The 27,694-nt window shown below is 33.7% G+C and overlaps 1 protein-coding gene and 1 long non-coding RNA gene across 6 annotated transcripts in view; one reads left to right on the top strand and one right to left on the bottom strand.

Moving 5' to 3' along the window:
* The window catches only part of LOC130054734 (uncharacterized), a 24,640-nt gene extending 8,161 nt beyond the window's left edge, over positions 1-16,479 (top strand). The window contains exons 2-3 of the long non-coding RNA XR_008803033.1: positions 13,150-13,245; positions 15,849-16,479. This is a non-coding gene — a long non-coding RNA (uncharacterized LOC130054734). The remainder of the gene's footprint in view (positions 1-13,149; positions 13,246-15,848) is intronic.
* LOC125651527 (galaxin-like) lies at positions 10,633-27,245 on the bottom strand. 5 transcript variants are annotated; one of them, XM_056165310.1, is made up of 9 exons: positions 27,074-27,245; positions 26,431-26,611; positions 18,986-19,123; positions 16,595-16,708; positions 16,073-16,426; positions 15,820-15,975; positions 14,291-14,350; positions 13,507-13,926; positions 10,633-13,386 (listed from the first exon to the last, which is right to left on the bottom strand). In XM_056165310.1, the coding sequence occupies exons 2-9, from the start codon at positions 26,456-26,458 to the stop codon at positions 13,001-13,003; spliced, it is 1,656 nt and encodes a 551-aa protein (XP_056021285.1). In that variant the 5' UTR covers positions 26,459-26,611; positions 27,074-27,245; the 3' UTR covers positions 10,633-13,000. The 5 variants fall into 5 exon arrangements, with proteins under 5 accessions (XP_056021285.1, XP_048736120.2, XP_056021284.1 ...); XM_048880163.2 differs by lacking the exon at positions 14,291-14,350 and having other exon boundaries at positions 27,074-27,243; XM_056165309.1 differs by lacking the exons at positions 26,431-26,611; positions 27,074-27,245 and adding an exon at positions 21,504-21,750.
* Between the last annotated feature and the right edge of the window lie 449 nt (positions 27,246-27,694).

Below are 27,694 nucleotides of genomic sequence, written 5' to 3'. Positions count from 1 at the left end.
AAACATTTGCTACATTTTTTCTTACGATCATATTTAGGTACGGGCAAGTGTCATAGGCCTATTTCTTCATGAAAGTAATGCATTTTACAAGATAAAAACGATAAAAATGCACTTTGACGTCATTTGACATTTAGCGTGCGTGTGTATTGCGCAAATAGATTATATAACGATACATAACTATATTTACGTGGAAAAAGTAAATAAATTGATATCTGTAAATCTGTGATTGGGTTTTTGTTTTTGTATTATGAAATAGAACTACTGTTTTACAACCTAAATATATTTATTTCCCTATGTAAGCGTGTCCACCTTCAGCCTAAGTATATGTGTGTGAACAATGGCTAATGCGCACGGGACTTGTGGTTTTTTCTCTCTATCTTTTTCACGTACATGTCCGCTTTCAGCCTAAGTATATGTGTGTGAAAAATGGCTAAAGCGCACGGGATTTGTGTGTTTTCTCTCTCTCTCTTTTTCACGTACATGTATTATATAATCTAGAAGAATAAAGTTTTGTTTACATTTGAGTGTCTCAAAAAGGTATAGATGTATATTTCCATTAGATGAGTAGTCTATAAATATAATGTAGGCTATGGAAAGGACTAAAATGTATATTTTTTGTAAGTTAATCATTACGAGCGAGTTGTCAGTGTGTGTTAGGTGTAAGTATGTATACTCATTTAAAAGTGTTAGCGTTTAGATTATGATTTTTCCCTTTATTTGCAATAATAATCTGTTAGAATTCAAAGAAAAATAACTTCAGTACAAGTATGTCAAATGAGTTGTTTTGACTAAATATTTCCATTTCTTGTTGTCATGACTGTAACATAAACAGCGCATAATTTAATCATGAAGTATAGCGCTAAAAGCGATACAGGCTCAGTTTTATTGTCAGATGGGTCACTGTCAGACATTAGTGTAGATGACTCCAGATGTGAAGATATTTATATAATAAGGACAATAAATCCGAATACATGTATATAGAAACACAGTCACCAGTGTACACTGGGCAGTCATTTGAGTGGTATTACGGACGAGGATTTCTACTTCTAGTCGCATAAACTCCATAGCGTAAATATTGTAAAGTTCTATGAAGATGTTGGTCCTTCTCATGAACTTGACTCCTTACATGAGAGGGTGGACAGGGGGTGGCCCTCTCCCCCTCTCTTCCCCTGAATAATGATGAATTGCATATTTCATTTGGGTATTAAAGCGTATTGCATGCCAGTTTACTACCCTTATACACGGCAACTGTTATAATACATATAGATATAACAGGCTCACGCGATATTGCAAATATATTCTTTATTTGTTAATTGTTTCTTTTATCTGTCAAAACACAATGGGTACGGCATCGAATACGTATATCCATTGATGCAGATTAGTGATGAAAAAGGAAAAACGAAGGAGTTATAAGAAAGGAAGTATAAGAACCTCCCCACTAAACCTCTTTCTCCTCTTCGATTCACCTCCTTCCTCTCATCCTGTCCGCCCCCTCTTATATCATGTATACTGTTACTTTCTGCTGATATTACCTCTTATCAGTTTTGGGGAAATAGCAAAGGTTATAGAAGTGTAAGGAACAGAAAGCAGATCGAGTACAGGACAGCCTGACCCCCAACTGGACCCTGACACATGACATGCGTATCTTTGATGGGAAGTTATCAATTACCCGATATCCAAATGTACAGAGACATATATATATATATATATATATATATATATCCAAATTGTGTTTTTAAAAAAAATCACAGTGTCCGGTATAAAATATTAAAAGAAATAGAATAAACAGTACACAAAGTTAAAAATTTAACGCAAGCGCTTTCATTTTATAATCCTCAGGCGTTACATTTTAAAATTTTAAAATGTAACGCCTGAGGATTATAAAATGAAAGCGCTTGCGTTAAATTTTTAACTTTGTGTACTGTTTATTCTATTTCTTTTAATATATATATATATATATATATATATATATATATATACAAATACATATAATCATTTCTCTGATATGTACTGGTCAGATGACAATGCATCGGTAAATTTCTTAAAATATTTGGTGACAATGGCAACAATTTTGATAAAATTTCCGTTATTAAAACACACCACAAAACACACACACATACACGTGATTCTACAGCATAAAATATACATATATGTAAATACAAAATATTGCAAACTTTTTAAATTATGTCAGAGAAAAAGTACGATTGTGTACGGTGTCGACGAAGACTCTCTAATCTACATATAGTACTAAATAGGGGTGCTTTTAAAAGTACGCTTAAAATATTACTAATCAATTATTACTACATGTAAAATCATGCAAGAAACTGTACTCTATTGATTGAATATTGTTTAACGTCCCTCTCGAGAATTTTTCACTCATATGGAAACTGTTCTTTGTAAAAGGGGAATATATTATATATACAGTAAACACTCGGTAGACAAGGACCTGCAGGATAACCGCATTACGACATGCAGGTATTTTATATAGGACAGACACGTACATGTATGTAGCATAGTTTTTCAACAGGGGAAGGGGAAGCCGGAAAACAATCCCTACACCATTGTCTAAATTTCTTGACGAGCAAATAAAAATAAATAAATGGATGAATGAATAGATAAACCAAAAACATAAAAAAGTTCTTCTTTGGGACAATCAGCACTTAAATTCTTCAAACTCGGGGTGGGGATGCGGGGGTAACGTGCAACCTTAAAAAATTTCGAAACAAATCTTAAATTCAGGGGAGTTACATGTATTAGCACCAACTCATAAATAATCTCAAACTTCGACTTCTTAAATAGGGGGAGGGGGTTGCGCACCTTTCAATACATTTACACAAGTTCAATTCATAACTTCGACTTTACATTTTTATATTTCAATACTATTATAAAATATGGGAGGGGGTCACCAAATATAACATTAAAAGGTGTTGAGAAAAGTTGGGGGATGGCAACACCCCCTCCCCTATTATACGTGCCTGCAGGAAACACGTTTTATATTCTATGGTTGAACACCCCAGGTACCGTGAAACCTCACAGGCATTACTCTCAAATTGCTTTCTCACTAGACGTTGCCCAGTGTCTGATCGGGAACTTCTTCAGTCCGATGAGAAACCTGATCAGGATATAGGGCTCACGGCGGGTGTGACCGGTCGACAGGGGATGCGTACTCCTCCTAGCTAGGCACCTGATCCCACCTCTGGTGTGTCCAGGGGTCCGTGTTTGCCCAATTGTCTATATAGTATTGCTTGTGGGAGTTGTGAGATTAATCGTTGTTCGTTATCTTCGCCTTTCATGTGAGACACAACAGCGAAAAAAGCGTCGGTGCCGATGGTGTAGTTCTCTATGCGTGATCGAGGCGAAACAGTGTATGCATTATTTTTATAATAAAAATAGAAAAAATTCAGTAACAATTAATTTAAATCATATAACGCTGTAAATATATGGTACACTGTATTATCAATATATTCACCGTCGCAAACCACATCTAATGTACACACGTACGGTACTCCCGGACTTAGTAAGCGAGACTAGCGCCGATGCAATATACATGTATTTGGCTTATTGTATTATAAACAAACCAAGCTATTGACGCATTTATGATCTACTGAACAATATTATATTAAGATTTGGGAGTAAATATATTTAATTTTTATAGGCATATGGTTTGTATGTATTGTATTGTAAACCTTATATTTGAACTTGTACTGCTAGTTTTTATGATATCATTACGTACATGACGTAAATATTGTGATAGTCTATTTCAAGGGTAGAAAAGGATGAAAAACCCATTTTAGCGAGTTATGGATTATTGTGTTGCCATGACAACTATAACATCAGGTCATACTATATAATTCAAAATTTACTGTAGCAGTTTACTGGTCAATTTGTATTTTCATGTGAAGGAAGGGATAAAAAATCAACAACGAAAATGTTCTTTTTAATACTTTAAGAACCTCTGCTTCTTCAATATCGTCCTCCAGTTTTTTGGTTGCATGTATATCTAACTTAGGAGAATTGTAATCTGAGATGATGCTTTCCAGGTCGACATTAATTAAGTTAAAATCATTATTAGTATATAAGGCTTCATGATATTTCTTGACACCTTCTAATATATCTGACTGTTTGTAAATTGTACCAGTATCCAACTGAATTTTTTTGATAGTTTTATTTAAATAATTTCGGGATTCTAAGTTTTTCCCCTTCCTCTAACAAAAAACAACAAATCCCCCGGTAGCGATGGTTATACAACTGAATTCTTTAAAAAAAATTTGGAATGACATTAAATATTATGTTGTTAGAGCTATTAATTGTATATATCATAAGAGGGAACTTCCTATTTCGCAAAGACTAGGAATCATTTCATGCTTACCTAAAGGGGATAAACCAATTACACTTTTAAATGTATTATACAAAATTATATCTGGTTGTCTCAGCTTTAGAATTAAACAAGTTTTGGATTATATAATATTCGATACACAGTCTGGTTTTTAAAAAGGTAGATATATAGGGGAGAATACTCGATTTATCTATGATATTATGTCATACACTGAAAGAAATAATATCCCAGGCCTTCTAGTTCTCATTGATTTTGAAAAGGCCTTCGACTCAATGTCATGGGCATTCATATATAAAGTTTTAAAGTATTGGGGAAAACTTTATTCAATGGATAAAGATCTTAAAACACAAATTTCAGAGCCTCAGTTTTACAGAGTGGCTTTTTATCTGAACAGTTTGATATACAAAGGGTATGTAGGCAGGGGGATCCCATTGCACCTTATTTATTCATCCTATGTGCAGAAATTCTTGCAATATTAATTAAACAAAACAAAAGTATAAAAGTCATATGTATAGAAAACACAGAACACAAAATATCGCAATATGTAGATGATTCTTCACTAGCCCTTGACGGTTCACCTGAATCGCTTTTTGCAGCTCTAGATACGATAGAATTTTTCTCTCAGTTTTTCTGGTCTAAGGATTAATTCTTCTAAAACAAAAATTGTTTGGATTTGTTCAAAGAAATTTTCAGATCAAGTTTTTCACCATACAAGATGGAAATTAGATTGGGGATCAACAACTATTAATTTATTGGGTATTAATTTTTCAGTTGACCTTACAGAAATTGAAGATATAAATTTCGGAATTAAAATACCAAAAATCGTTGCTCTTATTGAACAGTGGAAAAGAAGGATTCTTACTCCCATTGGGCGGACTACTGTCATTAAAACCTTGCTTATTCCAAAATTGAATCATTTGTTTATATCACTTCCTACTCCAAAGAAAGAAACAATTTCTTATTTATACAAAATTATTTTTGAATTCCTATGGCAATCTAGTGTAGATAAAGTTAAGAGGTCTGTGATAACAAGACTATTTATCGGGTGGTATCAAGATGGTTGATATTTAAGCAACTTTATTACATCATTGAAATGCTCTTGGATTAAAAGGCTTACTAGGTCCAACTGTCAGAAACCATGGATGAATATTTTTTTTATGCCATGTATGGAAATTATATTTTAAAGAAATTATATGACTTTGGAGATAGTTTTATTATGGAACAATTATGTGTTAAAAGCAATGTTTTTTGGAAGGATGTTTTTAATGCTTGGTGTTTTTATTTGAAGACTAGTCAAAATCTTCCAAATATTAAAAATAATTTTCATAATATTCCAGTGTGGTACAATTCTAATATTAGAATTGCGGGAAAACCTGTGTTTTGTGAGAGATGGTATGAAAAGGGGATTAAAGTTGTTCAAGATTTTTTGATACTGATTGTAACTTCCATACCGTAGAAAAATTTCAGTGTTTATACAATCTTCAAGAAGTATGTGTAATGAAATACAATAGCATTATTACTGCAATTTCAAAATATTTAGAATGTCTGTCAATTGATAGACACTCAACCAAACAAAATGTTAATCCATGTATGCCTATATTTTTTGAACCAGTTTTATTGCATGGAAGATGTTCTAATATTATTTACAATATCTTAAATGCAAAAGAAGATATCCCAACTTCTATGGGCAAGTGGAAAACTGAACTATCTTCATATGGAGTAGATGATATTTCAGTGCAAGATGTGTTTAAAATTTGTTTCAAAACATCTAGTGATTCTTCTGTTCAGTGGCTACAGTTTAGAATTTTACATAGAATTCTTCCTGTTGGTTATTATTTGAAAAACATTAGTGTTAAAACAAATGATCTCTGTAGATTTTGTACAAGTAATATTGAAACAATAACACATATTTTTACATCTTGTAATAAGACCCAAACATTGTGGAGTGAGTTAAGTCTTCATATATATAGAAAATTTTCAGAAAGAATTGGTTTTAATGTGTCAAATATAATATTTGGTGAAATTCCACTGTTTTTAAATAATAAAGCTATAAACTTTATAATTCTATATGCTAAACAATACATATTTATCTGTTTAATGCAGAATAAAGAACCAAATCTTGTTGGATTACTATGTCACTTAAAGTTCAAATATCATGTAGAGAAATATGCTGCAATTCAAACATTTAAAATACTTAACTTTGATAAATATGGATGAAGTGGGAAAATATTTTTGCAATTGATTAATTATTACTACATGTACTTGTCATTATTTTTAGTACAGGTATTATTGTTACTATTATTAAAAAAGCTACAAGTTTTACATTTCTTCTATTTGGAAAGTGTTGTGTGTAATTTTGATGACTTGTGAACACGTATGGACATATCAGACATGTCGGACGACAATAAGAGACGTTTGTCCTCAGATGGATCTACTCCCAAGCCAAACAATAAGTCAGCAAAGTCGGTGAACAATGGAAATGGTGTTACCGCCGAGCGAAACAAGTTCAACAATGCGCCACCGCCAGCCCATTCGAACTCATCACAGCCTGCTTGGGTGGACCAATTGATGATCCGTATAAATGATCTCGACGTAAAAATCTCTAAAATTGACAAAGTAAGTAAAGATTTGAGTTATTTATGTGACAAGATCGAAACTGTTCAGAATAGGGTCAGTCATTTAGAGAAATTCACAGGAAATATGGGGAACACGATAGGGGAAATCAGAAAAGCACAAGATCACCTAAAAGTTGATATGAAAGATACAATGAAAGAGGTTAAAGAATTGAGACTTGTTAACGAACAGTTACAAAGTAAAATTACAGATCTCCAGGCACGTAGCATGAGGGACATCTTGCTCTTTTTTGGACTCGCAGAGTATAGAGGTCATGGAAGAGAAAACTGTGTCAACATTATTAATGACTTTTGTGAAACAGAGTTAGGTGTTTCTGGGGTATTTGAAAATATCGAAAGAGCTCATCGCTTAGGAAAGTTTGACAGAAACAGAACCAGGCCAATCGTCGTTAAATTCTCTAGTTTTCGAGTCAGGGAGAACATTAGAAGCAATACATTCAAGGCTAAAAATAGCAATTTCAGTGTACGTGAGCAGTTCCCAAAAGAAATTGTTCAGAAGCGAAAATCACTCATCCCAGCCATGGAGAGAGCATTGAGGAACAATAGGAGGGCCGTGCTTAAAGTCGATAAGCTCTTCATTGACGGCAAGTTGTACGTGGCACCAAACGAAGTCGATGTGGACGAGGATCAGCAGACCGTGGAGACACAAATCGAGGTGACTGGAGGCGATGATGAGACCTAGGGGCGCGCGGAGAGTGATTTTGTTAAAATAATTAGCTGGAACATTAATGGAGGGTTTGCCTCTAAATTTAATGACACTAAATTCAAATGTTACATTCTTTCGTATGATGTAATTTTACTTACAGAATGTTGGATCGAAAAAGATTTTTGTATTGATGTTGAGGGATTCCATAGTTATGTTTTTCCACGAAAATTAACGAAATCAGTACAAGGTGGGGGTTGTGTTATCTTAATACGCGATGAATATAAACAATGTGTTTCTTTCCTGGAGAATATGCACGACACTGTCATATGGCTTAAACTTGACCAGATTTTAATGCCAAGTCTTGGAGATGTCTATTTAGCTTGTGTGTATATACCCCCTAGTAGTTCCACGTTTTATCAAACCTATGACTGTGATGTATTTAGTGACTTAGAAAACCACATTGTTGAATATATGAGCCTGGGTAAAGTTATGCTAATCGGTGATACTAATGCTAGAACTTCTAACTCAAGTGATTTTATTCTACACGATGTACTACATAGTGATGTTTTACGTGATTTGAGAGAATTGTTATTCTATGGTTCAGATACACAACTCCAAGTTAGATCAAATCCAGACAAGGTTGTTAATGACTTGGGTAACAAGTTACTGTCTTTATGTAAAAGTAGTGGGCTAAGAATCCTAAACGGTCGGCACCATTTAGGAATGGACAATGATTATACATTTGTTGGACCAAGGGGTATGAACGTTGTAGATTATGTTATAACTTCCCCTGATGTATTTCCCTCTATTGATCAATTTATTGTGTCAAATTTTACTATGTACTCCGACCACGCACCGCTCCATATCAGAATCAAATCAGGAAAACATATTATCCAAAACATTAATTCTACTGTTGAGGTAAATCAAGAGTCATCATACTTCGTCTGGAACCAGGAACTTCATTCACAGGCAAGGTCGACACTATTAGAAAATTCTCATGAACTTATGGAATGCTTTGAAAAATACCCGTGTGAGTCCCAAACCAGTATCGATGAATCGGTCAATTCGTTCACTACACGCTTGGCTGATTTAATGCGTTCTAGTTTTGAAGTCCATAGAAAGTCTAATAAAGGGGGGCAGCGCCCTGATAGAGTACATGATAAACCCTGGTTTAACAGAGAGCTTAAAAGTAAATATAACACATATCGTGTAGCCTTCAACCAGTTCAATCATTACAAAAACAAAGAAAATCACTTGAATTTAATTGAAGCAAAAAAGAATTATAAACATTTAGAAGCTAAACGCAGGCGTCAGTATCTACGAAAGGAGGGTGATTTACTCGAACATCTCCGTAAACAAAACCCAAAAGTATTCTACAAACATTTCCGAAAAAGAAAGCCAAAAAATACTCCAATAGACTTAGAATCGTTCCACACTCATTTTAAAGATTTATCTACATCTGTTCCCAAAGAAGATTATTCTAATGTGGAAGACACGGGACCTACAGTTTTTAATGAACTAGATATGGAAATTACCGAGAAAGAAATATCCGAAGCTATTGATCAATTAAAACGGGGGAAATCTCATGGTTTGGACTATATTTTGAATGAGTATTTCATGGAATTTAAAGAATTTTTTGTACCATATTTGCATATTATTTTTAATCGAATCTTATCATCAGGATTTTTTCCAACACAATGGTCTGACGCTGTTATTGTGCCTGTTTTAAAAAAAGGTGATCCTTCTGATCCAAATAATTACAGAGGAATAAGTCTTGTTAGTTGTTTCTGAAAATTGTTTACTTCCATACTAAACAGAAGACTCGTCTCATGGGCAGCCTCGTATGATATTATTTCAGATGCACAATTTGGTTTTCAACCCAAGCTTGGTACTACGGAGGCAATTTTTGCGCTTCATTCTCTTATAACACAATCACTCCAATCCAAAAAACGATTATATTGTTGCTTCGTGGATTATAAGAAGGCATTCGATTCAGTTAACAGGGAAAAATTGTATAGAAAATTAAAACACTACGGTATACAAGGGAAGCTGCTTACTATTGTTCGCTCCATGTATAGTAGCATTAGAACCTGTGTAAAATCCTCTGGTCACATTTCACAATTTTTTGAAAATCACATTGGTCTATTACAAGGAGAAGTGTTGTCTCCCCTATTTTTTGTATTGTATGTGAATGACCTTGAAATTGAATTTATCAAAAAAGGTAATCATCCGACTGATTTACAGTTATTAAGTCTTTATATTTTGATGTATGCTGATGACATGGTGTTGCTTGCAGAATCGGTTATTGAACTTCAAAATATGTTAGATACACTGCAAAGTTATACAGATGAATGGGATTTAGTTGTTAATGTAGCAAAAACTAAAATTGTTGTATTTAGAAATGGTGGGAAGATTCGCACAGATGAAAAATGGGTGTATAAAGATGAAAGTATAGAAGTATTAGATCAATTTGTTTACTTGGGCGTTTTATTTAATTTTAATGGTAAATTTTTGGTAACGCAGAAACAGTTAGCATCACAAGGTCGCAAAGCATTATTTGCCCTTAAATCAACTATAAAACAATTGTATTTAAATCATTGTACCTTATTCTCCCTTTTCGATACCTATGTCTGTAGTATTTTGAATTACGGATGTGAAGTGTGGGGATTACATAAAGCACCTGACATTGAAAAGGTTCATCTGGATTTTTTAAAATTTGCACTTGGTGTTCGTAAAAACACTAATACAACCATGGTATATTTTGAAACAGGGCGTTTACCATTGTATTATGTTCGTATTTTGAGAATGTTCAAGTTTTGGTTTAAACTATTGCAGTCTGAAAATTGTATACTTAATGCTGCATATGAATGTTTATACAATATCTGTGAAAATACAAAGCATACAAATCGTAACTGAGCTACTTTTATCAAGGAACAACTTGATTGTTTGGGACTTAGTTATATGTGGCATGATCAACATAACTTAAATAGCCATATTTGTTTGCCAATAATACAACAAAGATTGAAGGATCATTTTATTCAAAATTTACTTAGCAACATGCAGTATGAATCAAAATGCACTATTTACAAACATTTGGTTGATAATTTTTACTTGCAATATTACCAAGAAAAATCTATTCCTAAATTGTACAAAAAGGGTATCTCCAAAATAAGGCTATCATCACATAATTTATCCATAGAAACTGGCAGACATAAAAATGTACCACGTGAAAAAAGGTTTTGTAAAACATGTATCACTGAAATTGAGGATGAATACCACTTTTTGTTAGTCTGTCCTGTATATTGCCAGATTAGAGCTAAATTAGTGAAGAAGTATTACTGGAGTAAACCCTCCATGTTCGAATTTATACAACTACTAAGTGTGAACAATGTTAAAGAACTCTGTAACTTGGGGAAATTTATCTGTAGAGCTCTTGAACTAAGAACAGTCCATAATATGTAATTTGTATCGTCATTCTCCTTTTTTACTATCACTATACTAGTGTATTTACTATATACTATTGTATGCTAGATGTCTTTGAAAGAATTGGCTGTTTATTTTCAGCTTTGTAATTATTATCCATGTTCAATTTTGTTATAATGCTATAAGATGTATGTCTTTCGCAATAAAGTTATTATATTACTTTCACTATTGTACAGCAAGTAACCTAAACCACAGGGAGATTGAAGCATGTATGCATGTATGAAAGGTATGTTTGTGTAAGTGTCTGATGTATTGTATGTGACCAAAAAATAAATAAATTATAAAAACAAACAAACAAAACAAAAAAACCCAACGAAAATGTACCGAAAAAACAACATATTTTTGTGATTCATGAACTCATTTAGTTGCCATGGTAACTGTAAATGTTCGGTACACTACATAATTAGAAACTTATTTTTTTCATTTTGAAATTCTTATGAGGTATATTCTAAAAATATGGGTAGAGAATGTTTTAATTTTCATTCAATTTTTTCTTCATCAAGATTTAAGAAATTTTTCAAAATAATTACAGATAGTCTACTGTAACATTTAATGGTTAAGTTTACTTTAAAATCCATAATCTCTTTCTATGATACATTACTCCAAGCCTTTGGTTTGACTTAACTTAGAAGGGCATTAGCTGTCATTTTGCCACCATAAATTGAATTCAATGACAACTGCTCTATATTATATATTTCAGTAAAAACACCAGTATTTAATTATTTCAAACACTTTTTAACCTCAAAGCAGACTCATCAATGTGTGATTTTGTTGATTAAATAATTATTGTCTTGAAAGACAAGAATTCTTCCCTATATATTTCTTTACACCAAAAGCGGTTCTCTTATGTATTTTTTATAGATTTATAGGGGGAAATGGTTGCTATCACTTTCACAGCTAATGTCCCTTTAAACATGATTATGATAAAGTGACAAATAAAACTAAAATAATGTATATCAAAAATAAAATAAAAAATATGCAAAATAATGTTTAAAAACTTGAATAAAACGAGTACAGTAAACATAAAAGAAGAGGCCTATGGGCCACAATGCTCACCTCAACTACATTAGCATTACTGTTCTTCGTAAGATTTTAAAAAGATTTTATCCTCTTTATTTCCACGAAAATGTTTGTCCCAAGCCTAGCCCCACAGGGTCATGACTTAACCGCATTATAATCCACATTACATAGGAATGCATATTTCAGTTTTGCTTACATTGTCTTGCTGTTGTGTTCTGGATAAGAGTTTTAAACAGATTTTTGTTCTATGTAAATTTTGATCCCCTTTATAGTAGACGCCGGGTCCATAATATGAAGAAGAAGAAGAAGGGGGAAAAAAAAAAGTCCAGACAACTTAAATGTTTGCATATCAATGATTTGATGTGCTTCCGCGACTCTTAAAAATTCCTTATATATATTCTCATATAAAAATTTGACTAAAAAGAGAAGATAACATATCTTTTTAGAAAAGTCTATCTCCATGTTTTATAATGTATACCATTCTTAAAAGTTCTGTCCGTTAATGTTACTATTTTACCATGTGGACTCAAAATATTTGTTTTAGCACTTTGTATTGTTTTCTGTTTTGTTTTGTTAAGTTACATGTCTTAGAAAATTATCTGTCCATGATTTTTGTGTAAATATATATTATGTACAGCGCTTAGAGTAATTGTAGAACTATATAATGCGCTATATAAATGTTGTAGAGTAATAAAATGAATAAAAGTTCACAACACCGATTGACAACGGACATATCTTGATCAGAAAAGCTCACTTGAGCCTTTGGTTTAGGAGAACTAAGAAAAAAGAAAATTATACGTAAATTATTCATGTGTCAACATCTAGAGATGACCACAAAGTTGATATAAATTAAGACAATTATCACAAACCAACATTCAACGTCTAACGGATTTTTAGTTGTAAAAGTTCATGTAAAATCTTGTCTGCCCTCTTCCTCATTCTCTTTTTCAACTCTTCAATAAACTGTTTCCTACTGTGTTTGCATTTTGCTTGTATTCTGAAAATGATGCTGGAAGCTTTCTCTTTTTTAGGCAAAAGAAAATCATCATCCCCCAACCGCAGCAGTCTCCCCGGGACAACTGCGCTGCGGGTCAGCAGTACATATTGTGCGGATGTGTTTCCGAGCTGTGAGCATTTGCAAGGCACCAACACTCTAAGCATGATCTCTTTCTTTCTTTGTTTTTCAGTATTCTCTGTTGCATCTGATGTTAAGTTTAGCAACCAGAATCTCCCAGCTCGCACAGCCGAAGTAACGTTGAACATAAAAACTGAAATTATACAAATCTAAGAATGCAGTAACGTTATTCGGAATGGAAAACGAATATTCTAAGCATGTTTTCAAGATATTACGTGCTCTATTTCGAAAAATAGTAAAAACTGTTGCTAACCTTGTTTATCGCAAACTGACACAGTTCTTCCCCTGATCAGGCCCAGAAATGAAGGGATTTTCTTATCACATATTCGACAGACTCCGTATTTCTGGCTTGCTTGAGGCTGATTACTCTTTCTCATCATTTTTCCATTAAGAGCACAATACGGGGACCCGTCCAGCTCACAGCAATCTTTACCACGTGCAATACCGTTCTCGTAGACTTTACTATTACAACACAAATCTAACTTCATGTCATAGGCTGTTGAACCGCATACGTTCGTAGCCCTGTACTGCGGGCACTGTGACGTAACACCTGACGTCGTATTTCTGCTGATGACGCTGGGTGTTTCGGTGTTGTTACAACATAATTCAGTCGTTGGGTCGAACACGTGAATTCCACAACACTTTTGGTCGAGCTTTGCTATATTTCTGTCACCTGTAATTATTAAGATGCACGATTTTACATGCATGTCGATCAGTATCGTTATAGATTAATCCGTCTGAAATATTTATGAACGTATACGTTGTAATTCAAGCAAAATACGCAATATTCGTCATTCAAGATTTTAAGACAAGAGATTAATTTAGAAGATGATCATCCTATTAACACTATCCTCATTTTTCCTTGTATGTAGATTATATAATTTTCCATGCATGGATTGTACATGAATGAATTTTTACGTAATAGTAATGTTCTTTAAATGCACACTAGTCTACAAAGGTATTGATATTGCAGTCGCCTCTGCCACTGCTAACGTTTTAGTTTTTCTTTTTCGGGAATAGTCGTGGTAGATCAGTACCAGTGGTAGAGCGCTCGCTTCGTAACCAAGAGCCCCGCTTTTGCCATGTCCGCGTCAAACCTAAGACGTAAAGAAAGGTAGTGATTGCTCCTTCACCAAACAGTGAGACTCGTGAGTCTTTCGGATATGATCTTTTTAAAATGGAGGTTCTATGTCACGGCAGGCGTTGGCACGATTAAGAATCCTCACTGCGCTATATGTCTAAAGGACCTCCCCACTTTAGCTGTGACACATGACCCCCGATGATTTAGTAAAACATTAAAGTTTGAATTTTGCCATTTACAATGCCTCAAGGTGTTAATTTAAAGGTTTAGTATTTTATTTTACTAAAACATTCGTTAACATTAAGAGTTACGTTGTCTTTTGAAGTCGGGATTGTCTGTATTTGTTAAATCTCTATTGACATTCATCGAATGACCGATGTTTAAAGCCTTTGTTTATATTGAACACAAGGTTGTCCAGATTTCTACTATCTATTATAATTCTTTTTTATAATAAAGAACATTACATCCAAAAGGCAAGACTGGACAATTTTGTGTCGGTGGTGAAATTCATAAAAATCTGCAAAAACTACACAGTTTTCTTTCCACCTCATTTACCGGTCTTGACCTACTGAATATTAAATCAGCTAATGCTCGAAATACTTGTCAGGCCGCACGGTATTGTCGACTACATGTATACATATATACCAAATAGGGGGGAGGGGGCAGCCCCTTCCTCTTCCCGTTGCTACATCCCTGTTATTTGGATTTTAATCGACAAAGAATACGCATTTCAACTCTCTCTCTCTCTCTCTCTCTCTCTCTCTCTCTCTCTCTCTCTCTCTCTCTCTCAGACATTCAGTCTATTTTATTCGCTTAATTAAAGCTGTATGATCCGAAGTTCATGTAAAGTCATTAATTTTCCCTTGAAGACATCGTATAAAAAGTAACTATATCTAGAGAGTACGCCTATGGTAGGCTTCTATAAATAGCACTACGTGCGTCAGGGGATTTTAATAAGTTCAAGTTGTATAAATACCACATTGTGAATAAAGGAAAGCCGTATCAATTCGGGTAATAATTCTATAGTTTTCAGGCTGATGGTAACCATTTAAAACGTAGTTTTCTACCCTTATCTTCCAATATCCCAGGGGAAAAGCACTGAACATACTGAAGATACACCAGTGTTTAATATTCATCAACAAGTATAATAGATAAATCATTTTGTTCTTTGAAAAAAAAAGAGTTTGTGGTCCACAAGCTACAGCTAAAATGGCGAGGTCCTTTGTGGTACTTCACCTACAGCAGGTGTCGTCTCAATATGAGTGAAAAATTCTCGACGGGACGTAAAACAATCAATGAATCAGGAATGGGACATCAATTTGGAGATTTGATAGAAACTTTAAGAACGTCTGTAGCATACCTACCGTCATCACTCCAAGTCACTGCCGATGTTCACGATGTAAATTATATGATACAGCAGAACTTTAAGATTATCAGTTTAAAATCATTTGTTAGAAAATACATATTTTGGACAAATCGACATACCACAACAATGCTGGTCTTTCTGATTGTAGATAGTACCTTCACAACAACCTTCGTGATTCTTGTCGAATGCTTGGTTTCCGCAGCAGACCAATTCTGCAGACGACCGGGAATGGTTCACCCCATTACAGCAGATATATAGAGACGTATTTATGGAACCTAGTTACGGAAAAAAATTGGATGTGGTCGATTTTCATATATTTTTTTAGAATCTCAGTTGAACAATCTTACAAAAAGATATCAATTGTTGGATTACCTTGCCCACAGCACTTTTCATTTTTAGGTGCCCGGATATTGGTTCCATGACAGCATTGTTGTGTGTTAATGGAATACACCTGTGTTCCGCAGCAGTCAACAGGATTGGTATATACCGAAATATTGTGAAGAACTCGGTTGTCGCAACACCTCATGCTGGATGTATTGTATGTAACGTTACTACAGATACCTTGTGTCAGTAGTAGAACTTTGTCGTCGACACAGTGGTGAGTGGTGGGGTCGTATGCTTCCGAGAGACAACAAATGATGCCTTTCATTTTTTTAAAAGCTTTATTTTCACAACAAATATGTGTTGTTGTGTTGTATTGGCTTTCACCACAGCAATCCATGTCTTCTGATAAAAAATATAAATCGGCATGTACATGTATAAACGTATGCTAGATCTAATGTAGTTGTTCCTTTCTACTATCCGAGATTTTAGCAAAATCATAACATTTAACTATATCATATGTCTATGCGACATATCTGTTTATCATTATAAGACTGTCCATTCTTAACTCACTAGTGGAGTTGTGCAGATGACCTCCACAACATTTTCTGGCTCTGTCCCAACGGTCCCAAATTGGATAGGTCTTATCCCCGCAACAGAGACGTTTCTTTTCGTCATACAGCTCATCTGCAATTTTCCCCCGTGTAATAAAAATATGTCTTGTTATGTAAGAAAGCTTCTCATTACTATTTAAACGAGACAGGCCTCATCGTTCATCAAATTATCTATAACATTTATCACTAGCTCCAAGGGTTACAAAATATGTAATGATTGTCCTGTTCTACATATCTAAGCTAAATTCTGATATCCTAGGCACCTCATCCCACCTCTGGTGTGTCCAAGGGTCTGTGTTTGTCCAACTCTCTATTTTGTATTGCTTATAGGAGTTATGAGATCGATCATTGTTCGTTATCTTCACCTTCCATTCAGCAGCAGTATAAAACAAGTTGTGCTCTTAAAACACAAATGCCCCCGAAACTGCCCATACAGATGAAAGACTTTACATGATATATTCTATATCAACATTATATGACTATTTTAGGCCCGCCCTTGAGTAAGACCCTTTACCCCAGGGGTTCTGAAATTTACAATTTCGGTAGAGCCCTTCACGCTCCTCCTAAATATGCATTTAGCTCTTATTCAACATCAGCACAAATAAAAATGAAAATATTCAATCATTACACACATTACATGTAAAGCTATTGCGACTATTTGGGGCTCGCCCCCGAGTCAGAAACCCCTGCCATTGGGTAAGGAAATTTAAAACAAAATGGAAAAGGCCTTCTAGATCTTTTTTCTTTAAATATTCAGGATATATGGAATATCATAACAAATATCAACATGTTAGAAATCTTTAAACAAGAGGCTCACAGGCCTTATCGGTCACCTGAGCACTAATGAAAAAGTATCACTACTCCCAAGGGCTATGAAATCTAGAAAACATTTCCTGTTCTGAATATTTAAGCTAAATTCTAATGTTCAGCAACAGTATAAAACAAGATGTGTTCTTAAAACTTCAATGCCCTCAAAAGTGCACACACTGATGAAATGATTTACATAATGTAATAGGTGAATTAACATTAAAAGATATGACTAATTTGGACCCATCTTATAGTCAAAACCCTGGGTTTTGAAATTCACCATTTTTTGTACATCCTTTTCTGCTATTCCTATGCATTTAGATTTTACACAGTATCAGCAAACTTACACATAAATACATTTACTATACACTACATGCTAGTTTGACCCCATGCTGGGGTCAGAACCCCTACCCCAGAGATCATCAAATTTACAATTTTGGTAAAAGACTACAAACTTTTTTCTAAATATCCATTTAGTTTCAATTAATATTAATAATACTAAAGATGTAAAATAGTTTCAAAGACTGTATTTTTTCTGCCTATATAAACTATGTACATGTATATGAGTGAATTTTTAGCTGGATGGTGATAAACACTGGCCAGTTGTAGCGGGAAGAATATGGGGGAGTCCCCTTCCCCTTTCATATGAAATTGCAAGTAAATGTATTCATAAAATATCTAAATATTTGGATTTATATTAATTGAATATCCTTTTCCCCCTCTTTCTTTCCTTTGCTTCTGAAAAGTATCAATCTTTGATTGCTTGATTAAAAGCCCCCCCCCCCCCAAATAAATTCAAATTCAATATAATAATAGTTAATACAATTTAAGTTATATTTTTAGATTTTTTCTACTATGTGAAAATCTTCATTTTCAATCAATGCCATTGATGATTTTTTTACTGCAAATATATATCCTTTTTTGGGGGATCCGGAACATAATATGTAGCTTAATGAAATACACGCTCCCTTGGATGCATGTTGTAAGATGTGATTAAGTTGCTGTTGTTATGGACATGGTTTTGCCATCGTGAACCAATGTTCGAGCGATTTCCTTTACTAAATGATTTTTACTGGTACCACTCTGCCCCCAAACCAGTATAGAATGGCCAGTTTTCGCCTTGTCGAAAATCAGCTATTGTGTTGTTGTTAACGCCATGATCTTTATCTTCAAGTTTGTTAGTTTTTAAATTAGTAACCAATCAAATAACGTTTTAATATTTGGATATTACGACCGGAAGTTGTTGTAGTAGATGGATTGTCTGAAAATGTAAAACGGTAAGATTCAATGAATAAACAAGTAGGCTACAGCCATGGGGCTTCGTGAAAGGTGAAGATAACGAACAGTGATCAATCTCATAATTCCTATAATCGAACGTTCTATCCTTGTCCCAAAGATGCTTCATACCAAATTTGAAAAGAAGTGGAAAGGTAGTTATGAAGAAGTTAAACTGTTCAATTGTTAACGTACGATGACGAATGCAGAAGTGAATGACTCAGGTGGCCTAAAATCTAGCTAATTATTTTTTTCTGCAATGACATACCAGCACCATTACAACAGGACACCGCTTCCATCTTTTTGGAAACTGTACCATTGCAGCAGACGTGAGTATATGGGTTATACGTCATCGCTGCAGTTCCGCAGATCTTCAAACCATGACCATTCCTGAGTAGTAAAGTAACTGCAAAAAAAACCAACAAATTGGATCACGAGAATAATAAAGTGTCAGAGTTATCGCTCTTACTGTATGAACTGGTAAACACACACGAAGGGTTCGTTTCTTCAAATGGATAGCAATCCAACGCAGATCAAAATCAAACTGAGAAATGTTTCTATTGAGTTGATATTTCCATTGAAATAACAGCTAAAATAGTAATTTTACACATTGGTTTTGAAAAATATTCTAGTACACTTCTTCTTCCGTTCAAATCGCCTCTGTAGCATTACATCACACTGTTAAACAATTATCAACCTTAGTGTCTAGCAAACTTGTATTCTCTTAACGAATAAGGTCAAATGCAAAACTAGGGTTCAATCGAATCTGAGAATGGAAAACTAATCATTTCTATTTTTTAAAAAGAACAAAAATGAAGAGTTGTCTCTCATCTCCTCTATTCAGATACGACATGCACTTTCATATCGAATTTCTGGGATCGACAAATTCATGTCACTCAGAATTCGAAGTACATGCTCATTTTGAATTCTACTAATGTGTTGGCTGCACTAATCTTTGAAAATCGCTTTTCAAATAAGTCACAATTTAAGTCACTATAAGTTACCATTATAAAGGACAGACAACTCTCTAAAAATATATATAGGGAAATCCCCTTTTCATATTTTTACTATCAATTCACTCGTGACAAGAAAATCATTACTGATGCTTCATGATTTAAAAAATAATAAACAAAATACCCCCCCCCAACAGCAGCGGCAACCGAGGGACTATATATATATATATATATATATATATATATATATATATATATATATATCAGCATATCATAAGCACAGTCTGATTATATAGTTTTGCCTATTCTTAGTTTCCTCAGTTTAAAATTGTGTTTTATGTATTTCTCTTTTATGTAGATCTATCTAGTGTTATTTGTTTTAGTCTGTTTAACATGTAAAGCGCTTTAGGGTAATTATGTTGATTAGATAAAGTGCTATATGAATGTACAATGATTATTATTAGCATCCTTAGCCACGGTCAGCCTTTCATGTTAAAAAAAAGCATTGAAAAGGAGACGAAAAAATTCTTTGGATAACTTCGATTTTTAAAAAAACCCACACAAAGTTGTGGAAATACGTTGTCTTTGTTCCACTTTCAATGCGGGTATAAAGGAGATTGCAAAGCGGAGGCAACCGCTTTTTTAAATTTGAAAAGAAAGAGGAAGTATAATGTATAAAAAAAATAAACAAGTCAAGAGGAAACAAAGAGACGACCTCGTGATACCCGGAAAAATTAACGATTGTGTCGAACCCTCACATGTACGTGACACTAGTTCCGCCCATGCAGGTCAAGAACAGTTTCATATATACCATCTCCTGTTAATATTTAGAACTATGACAAACTATGTCAATGAACGCATGACGAGGAAACACAAGTGTGTACATTCCAATTGTATGTTTCCTCATTTATTTCTGAATTGTCTTAAAATGCAATATTTCCTGTTTTACGAAGAATGAAATAGCTTCATTAGAATAATCAGTTAATTAGCCTTGAGAATTCCAGAAGACTAGTTGCTGTTATCGAAATGTTTCCAATTAGATAAAACAATATTTAACATGTGTAAGTCTTGGTAAAGGAATATATATATATTACAATTTGCGCGTAATGATGAATTTATGAAAACGTTTGTTTGATTAAAAGATTTTGCTAACATGGGTGGTTTTTTCATTTGTATTGTTCGTCTACTGTGTGTTATTGTTAAAACAGTTAAATTCTAAATGCAAAATTTCTCGTATAATATTAAACACTCTGTCCTTCTTTCAGATTAAGATTTTGTTTTAAAAGCAGAACTAAAATCTGCATATATTTTCACTAAATCTATTTTGTACTCAATATCAAGAATGTAGAATAAATATAAAGAATTTAGAGGAGAAATAAAGGCAGCAGGTATTTTGCTTAATCCTACATCTATTACGAGATCCGAAACTTGCACAATGAATGCTAATGTATAAATGTTGATTTTATGGATCGTCCATTTCGAAACGACGATACTTATGATAATGACTGAACATTTCCTCCTCGTCAGTCATTGCAATATTAACTGACACATTCTACTTAAAACCAGAAGTCGTTTGTAATAATAAAGTTGGGGTTACTAGTATCATATAATCAAACTTAATTCAATTTCATTTTAGATTTTTTTTCTCTTTTCATTTGCTCTCGTATATTTCAATTTTTACTAATTTCACAGTATCTAACAAAGTCACACAATTAACGCTTTTTAATGTGAGATAATAAAACTAAGGGTCGCTCTTTTATCCTAGGTAACATCAATTCACTCCCTAGGGCTACAAACAAATAAAGGGCAATATTTTATGACTCTCCGTCGTACCTGTTACGATGAGAAGCGAGAGAGTAGGCGTCTGTCTCGCCATGCTGCCTCCTGTGGAATGGAGTCAGACAAACAACTAGCTCTTTATTATACTATAAAATGTAGATTATCTAATCTTGTAATCTGAAAACTTTTATCCCCCAAAGATATTTTGCTTTCATTTAGCAGATATAGGTAGCAAAATTTCCAATTTTTCTATGCATTGAATGGCGGGAAAATCCGTTTTGTTTTGTTTTTTTTGGTTTTTTGTTTTGTTTTTGCTGTTATTACAATTTTTGTCCATATTTGTGGTCTTTGTTTGGCTGGTGATTCTGTGTTATATAATATTCCAGGTTTTCCTAGTTTAGGAATCTTGCTACCTTTAGAATGAGAGGGAAATATTGTCGACACGATAATAAGTGACCTTAAACAGCGGGAAATGCTGAATTGTATAGAAGAAGATGGAAATTAATTTTTCCTGTTTTATAACTATACACAATATATGTATATTGTGGAAGTACAACACACAGAAATCTCCTTTATATAAAAATAAAATGACGCGTAATTACGACATCCCTTCTGAGATTGACGTCTCGGACACTTCATATTACTATATGCATCTAACGACAGACGAGTAAGTCGAACACTGAGCAATCGACACTCGAAATCTCTTGACCTTTAAACTCTTCATATTGCACCATAAAAACTACATTAAACCGAAATTCTTTGTTTTTTTCCACTTCTTGTCTAAGGAGAATTGATTTTAAACTTCTCATTTTAAAGTGTATAATGATATGATCTGACTATATGTTGGGTTGAAGATGGAAGCGGAAGTATGAAGATATGTACAGAAGTAGAATTTATTAGATATCAGACCTCATTTTAAAATAAAGTGTCTACGCATATTACTTGAAATTCACGACTTTAGATTATATATTATCATTTGTTTTGACACATTCATAGTGTTACTATAGGGGTTACTGTTAGAGCGTGCGTAGCCGTTTTATCGAAATTATCACAAATCATTATCTTATACAATGAGAGAGAGAGAGAGAGAGAGAGAGAGAGAGAGAGAGAGAGAGAGAGAGAGAGAGATTTTATTTTTCCGTAATATATAAGAACAATTGGACACCATCATAATTAAGAATTACCTTGACCTTGGTATTAAACTGAATACGTTAATTAAACCAGACATATTTTGTATACAATTTACGAAGATCACAAGCCCCCTTCCTTTAACCTTTACCCCACCTCTGAACCAGTCTACTTATAACTAGGAAAAATTGTTTTAGCACACTAAAACTGATATTTCCCCTTCCATTTTCCATACTTTTTAAAACATTTTATGGAACATCTTTAAAGTGGAAAATGAAGAGTTACGGTATATAACAGTCACATCTATATGTGCTTCAACCAAGGAACAGTGTTGTGAACATTTAAATTGATAGTATATCAAACTTACCAACATACCAAATATCAAAGGCCAAAAAAGTTATGGAAAGCAGAAATGGCATAAAAATTCTATCATTTTAACTTAACATAAAAGGTCAAGGTCAAAATTCATCGAAAAGGCCACACGGCACAGTCTTATCATGGTATACCTACATAAAATATTAAAGGCTTATGTCAAAAGACAAAAGAGGTATGATTCGGGCAACAAAATGCCCCAAAAGTTTATTATTTGACCTTTACATAAAAGGTCAAGGTCAAAGATAATAAAAAATGGCACATTACACACTGTCTTATAATGGTATACCAACATATCAAATATCAAAGGCCTAGTCCCAAAATTTCTTTTATTTGACCTTTACATAAAAAGTCAGGGTCAAATGTCATCAAAAATGGCACGTGACACATACATACATGTATATATTTATACAAAATAATTGAATTTTACATTACTGTGGTTCATAAATGTTTTTCCAGTTTGTCACAGTCGGACAGTTAAGAAATATATATTGATATGTGCCTTTCAATGCAGTGTACCAGTATTTTTTTCTTTAAGAATGAGAAAGTAAACCACCTAAGGTTGCATGCAATGTAATTTTTACATAAGCATGAGAAAGTATACTGCTTAGCATATAATATAATAGAGTTTTCAACGCTGATTTAGTGGAAATTCACCCAAAATGATATTAATAGCATTAAAACCAACTCTATTAGAGGTTGTTCTGTAAATATTCAAACTAAAATCTCTCCAGAGTGGAGTTCTTTTATCACACATGACAACAATTTGCAGAATAGTATCTACTTTACTAGTGCAGAAACTGCAGTTGTCAGTAGTTTTTATACTGGGTCTTTTAAAGGTAAGTCCACCCCTCTAGAATTATAGGTTTAATCTTTTATTATATACCCATCAATGTATCGTTTGTTGATACTGTGGATTTCACAGCGTGTGATCCGGTTTTCCGGATCACCACACTGTGGTTTTCTGATTCCGTATCAGTATCCTCTGAAACTGATGCCGTCACAATGACGTCACAATGCATCAACGCAACGTTTTTTGCTTAAAATAATGGCCGCGTCACAGACAAAACTGCATACACAAAACATAATTTCACTGTATGTCTGTATTTTTGATAATTTGGATTACATTTAGTATCATATAAATGTGGATTTAAAATGCATAGAGGGTATATAATAAATTTATCATTACTACAGTAACTTGATCCGAAGAGTTGGATCACGTCTCGTTGACAGGCGCGGATCATCAGATCAAACTCCACGCTTCGCGTCTCTTGTGATCTGATGATCCGCGCCTGTCAACTCGACGTGATCCGACTCTTCGGATCAAGTTACTGTATATATATATATATATATATATATATATATATATATATATATATATATATATATATATATATCATTGTTGATTCTTTAAATAATATATCTTAGTAACAAATTAAAATTATAAAATAAGTATGTTGCAGTATTTATTAATTTTTTTTTTTATCAATTAGCACAATTTACCTGTTTATCAACGTCAGAAAATTGCAATGTTCCTTAAACAGCATTATCAAAATGTCACAAAATCTGGTTTTAACGATATAAGGGTAATTATGACAATGTCATGAAATATACGAAAAGTTTGTGAAAAATAAAGGAAATCTATCGCATAATAGACTTGAGAAATAATTTATTGAAAATAGAGTTATTGTCCTTGTATTCAATATTTTGAAACACATAATTGATTATTCATATATATATATAACTTAGACTTTTGAAATATTTTATGGTCAACAAGATTTCTTTTTAAAATATCTATTGAAAAAGACTCCAACAAAGTTTATATTCCTGTCATACATAAATCTTTTTAAATCATTGACTTTGCAAAATATCATGACGACACAGGAGGGTGGAAATACCTTAAGATAACAATTGACAGGGAGTAATCGATGAAGGATTCTATACTGTAGCCACGAATCAGGTGTAGTTTTAAAACAACTTTGAAAATATCTTGTACACATTAATCAGTAACGCCATACGGAGTTAATTCCCCTTTACATTTGGGAATTGAAGTGGGAAGTACCTCATTAATATTTAAACAATTATAAATAGATTTTGTACATTTTTCATTCAGCAGAATAGTCTTATTGAATTAAGTTTATCTACAGACATATATTCAATTAGAAATAGCACATATTATATCATTATACCTCAGTATGAGAATTCTATGCAACGCGTAATCTGATTGGTCTAGACGGTCACATGCCAGGGATAACAAAACTTCATATCTCCCTCTCAAACATCATATTTCCCTATCATATTTACCCCTTGGACAGCCTCGTGCATTGTCCATAAATTTAACGTCAAGGTAGACGAAGTGTATTGTGACGTCACAATAAGTCCGAGTCATTCTACTTTCATAGTTTGTAAGGCACAAAATATGCGGGTCTCTGATACACAGTTGAATGCATGGTTTTAGTTGATACAGAAAACCCCAGGAAGTTAATCTACATTCAAGGAAAATGGAAATACAAAAACTGGTTATCATTTCACTGTATTTCGTTATTTGTATCTTCTACCGTAGTACGTTGACGGCGCGGTTTTACCGTTAGGGCGATCTCAGCCACATAAGATGAGCGGACTCCAATTTTAAATACATTTTTGTAGTCTTGCCTTGTTTCGGTATAATAAACAATTTATTTCATGAATGATCGGGAGATATGAAGATTTATTCACCCAAGAAAAATCATATTCCCCTCGGGCGTTGCCCTCGGGGAATATGATTTTTCTTGGGTGAATAAATCTTCATATCTCCCTCACTATCATGCAATGAATATATATTATTACTACAGTGACTTGATCCGAAGAGTCGGATCACGTCGAGTTGACAGGCGTGGATCATCAGACCACACGAGACGCGAAGCGTCGAGTTTGATCTGATGATCCGCGCCTGTCAACGAGACGTGATCCAACTCTTCGGATCAAGTTACTGTAGTAATGATAAATTTATTATATACCCCCTTCTGCATTTTAAATCCACATTTATAAGATGATAAATGTAATCCAAATGATCAAAAACAGACATAGATCTACCATGAAATTATGTTTTGTGTACGTAGTTTTGTTTTGTGACGCGGTCAACATTTTCCACAAATAACGTTGCGCTGATGCATTGTGACGTCATTGTGACGGCATCAGTTTCAGAGGATACTGATACGGAATCAGAAAACCACAGTGTGGTGATCCGGAAAACCGGATCACACGCTGTGAAATCCACAGTATCAAAGAACGATACATTGATGGGTATATAATAAATGTATAATATTATATTTTTATTTATTTATTTATTTAAACAGTATTTCATTATGAATAAACATATTATTATACCTCAGTATGAAAATTCTATGCATCGCGTAATCTGATTGGTCTAGACAGTCACGTGTCAGGGATGACAAAACTTCATATCTCCCTCTCAAACATCATAACTCCCTATCATATTTACCGCTTGGGCAGCCTCGTGCATTTTCCATAAATTTAACGTCAAGGTAGACGAAGTGTATTGTGACGTCACAATAATCCGAGTCAGAATATTCTTATTCTGCCATAGACAAGATGAAGTCTGCAGATAGCTAACCGCCTTTTAATGTTGCACAGGTGCAAGTGAAAGTGAAAGTGGTAAAAGGCTACAAACAAAACAAAACAATCATAAGTTCACAATCATGAAACACATCAATATACAATGTATATAACATGCAAATACATGCATGGTATCCTCCAAATGAAATATAAAGTCATCTGATATCTAATTAATTCAGTATCAAATATTGAGATGAATGACACACATAGCAGAAGGTAACTTATGCCGATACAACTATGACACTAATGGTGAACCGTAGAACGTAGGAATTGAATAAATCAGTAATATTTACAAGAATCAAGTATGTATTGCAACAATACCATCAAATACTTATGACTTAAAGATAATTAAGCTGACTCTTGACTAAACACATGTTGCATGCGTATGATTGACACAACTCAATTCGATCTGCAATAATGTGCAAATGTAAACAATAGATCATAATTGAAAATACGAATATATCAGCACGATAAGTACAAATGATTTACAAATAAATGTAAATACTTACACCGTGGCGAACCAAAAAGAAAAGATGAATACACAGAATGCTCTAAACATTGCTGGCGCGAAGAAAAAACGTGCGTTAACTCAAAATACAAAAGAGTTCCATCCTCTCTTATATAATTAACTCGTACATATGTAATTCGTATAGAAAGAGAATGTTTCGCAAGTGGATTCAAACATATGACAGGACAACTCTACTTTCATAGTTCGTAAGGTACAAAATATGCGGGTCTCTGATACACAGTTGAATGCATGGTTTTGGTTGATACAAAACAAGCAAGTAAATCAGCATTCAAGGAGAATGAAAATACAAAAAACTGATTATCATATCTGATCATCACTGTATTTCGTTGTTTGTACCTTCTACCGTAATACGTTGACGGCGCGGTGTTACCGTTGGGACGATCTCAGCTACATACAATGTATTTAGATGAGAGGACTCCAATTTCAAATGCACTTTTGAGTCTTGCTTTGTTTCGGTATAATAAACAATTTATTGCATGAATGTTCGGGAGATATGAAGATTTCTAACTCAATTTCAGACACCTCAATTTCAAAACTCCTATTTTTGTTAAAAATGTATCATTAATTAACATTACCGGGGGTATTTTGATACAGTTTAATT

This window comes from Ostrea edulis, chromosome 5 (assembly GCF_947568905.1).
Source record: "Ostrea edulis chromosome 5, xbOstEdul1.1, whole genome shotgun sequence".
NCBI classification, from domain to species: domain Eukaryota; kingdom Metazoa; phylum Mollusca; class Bivalvia; order Ostreida; family Ostreidae; genus Ostrea; species Ostrea edulis.
This window is presented reverse-complemented; position numbering and strand designations above follow the sequence as displayed.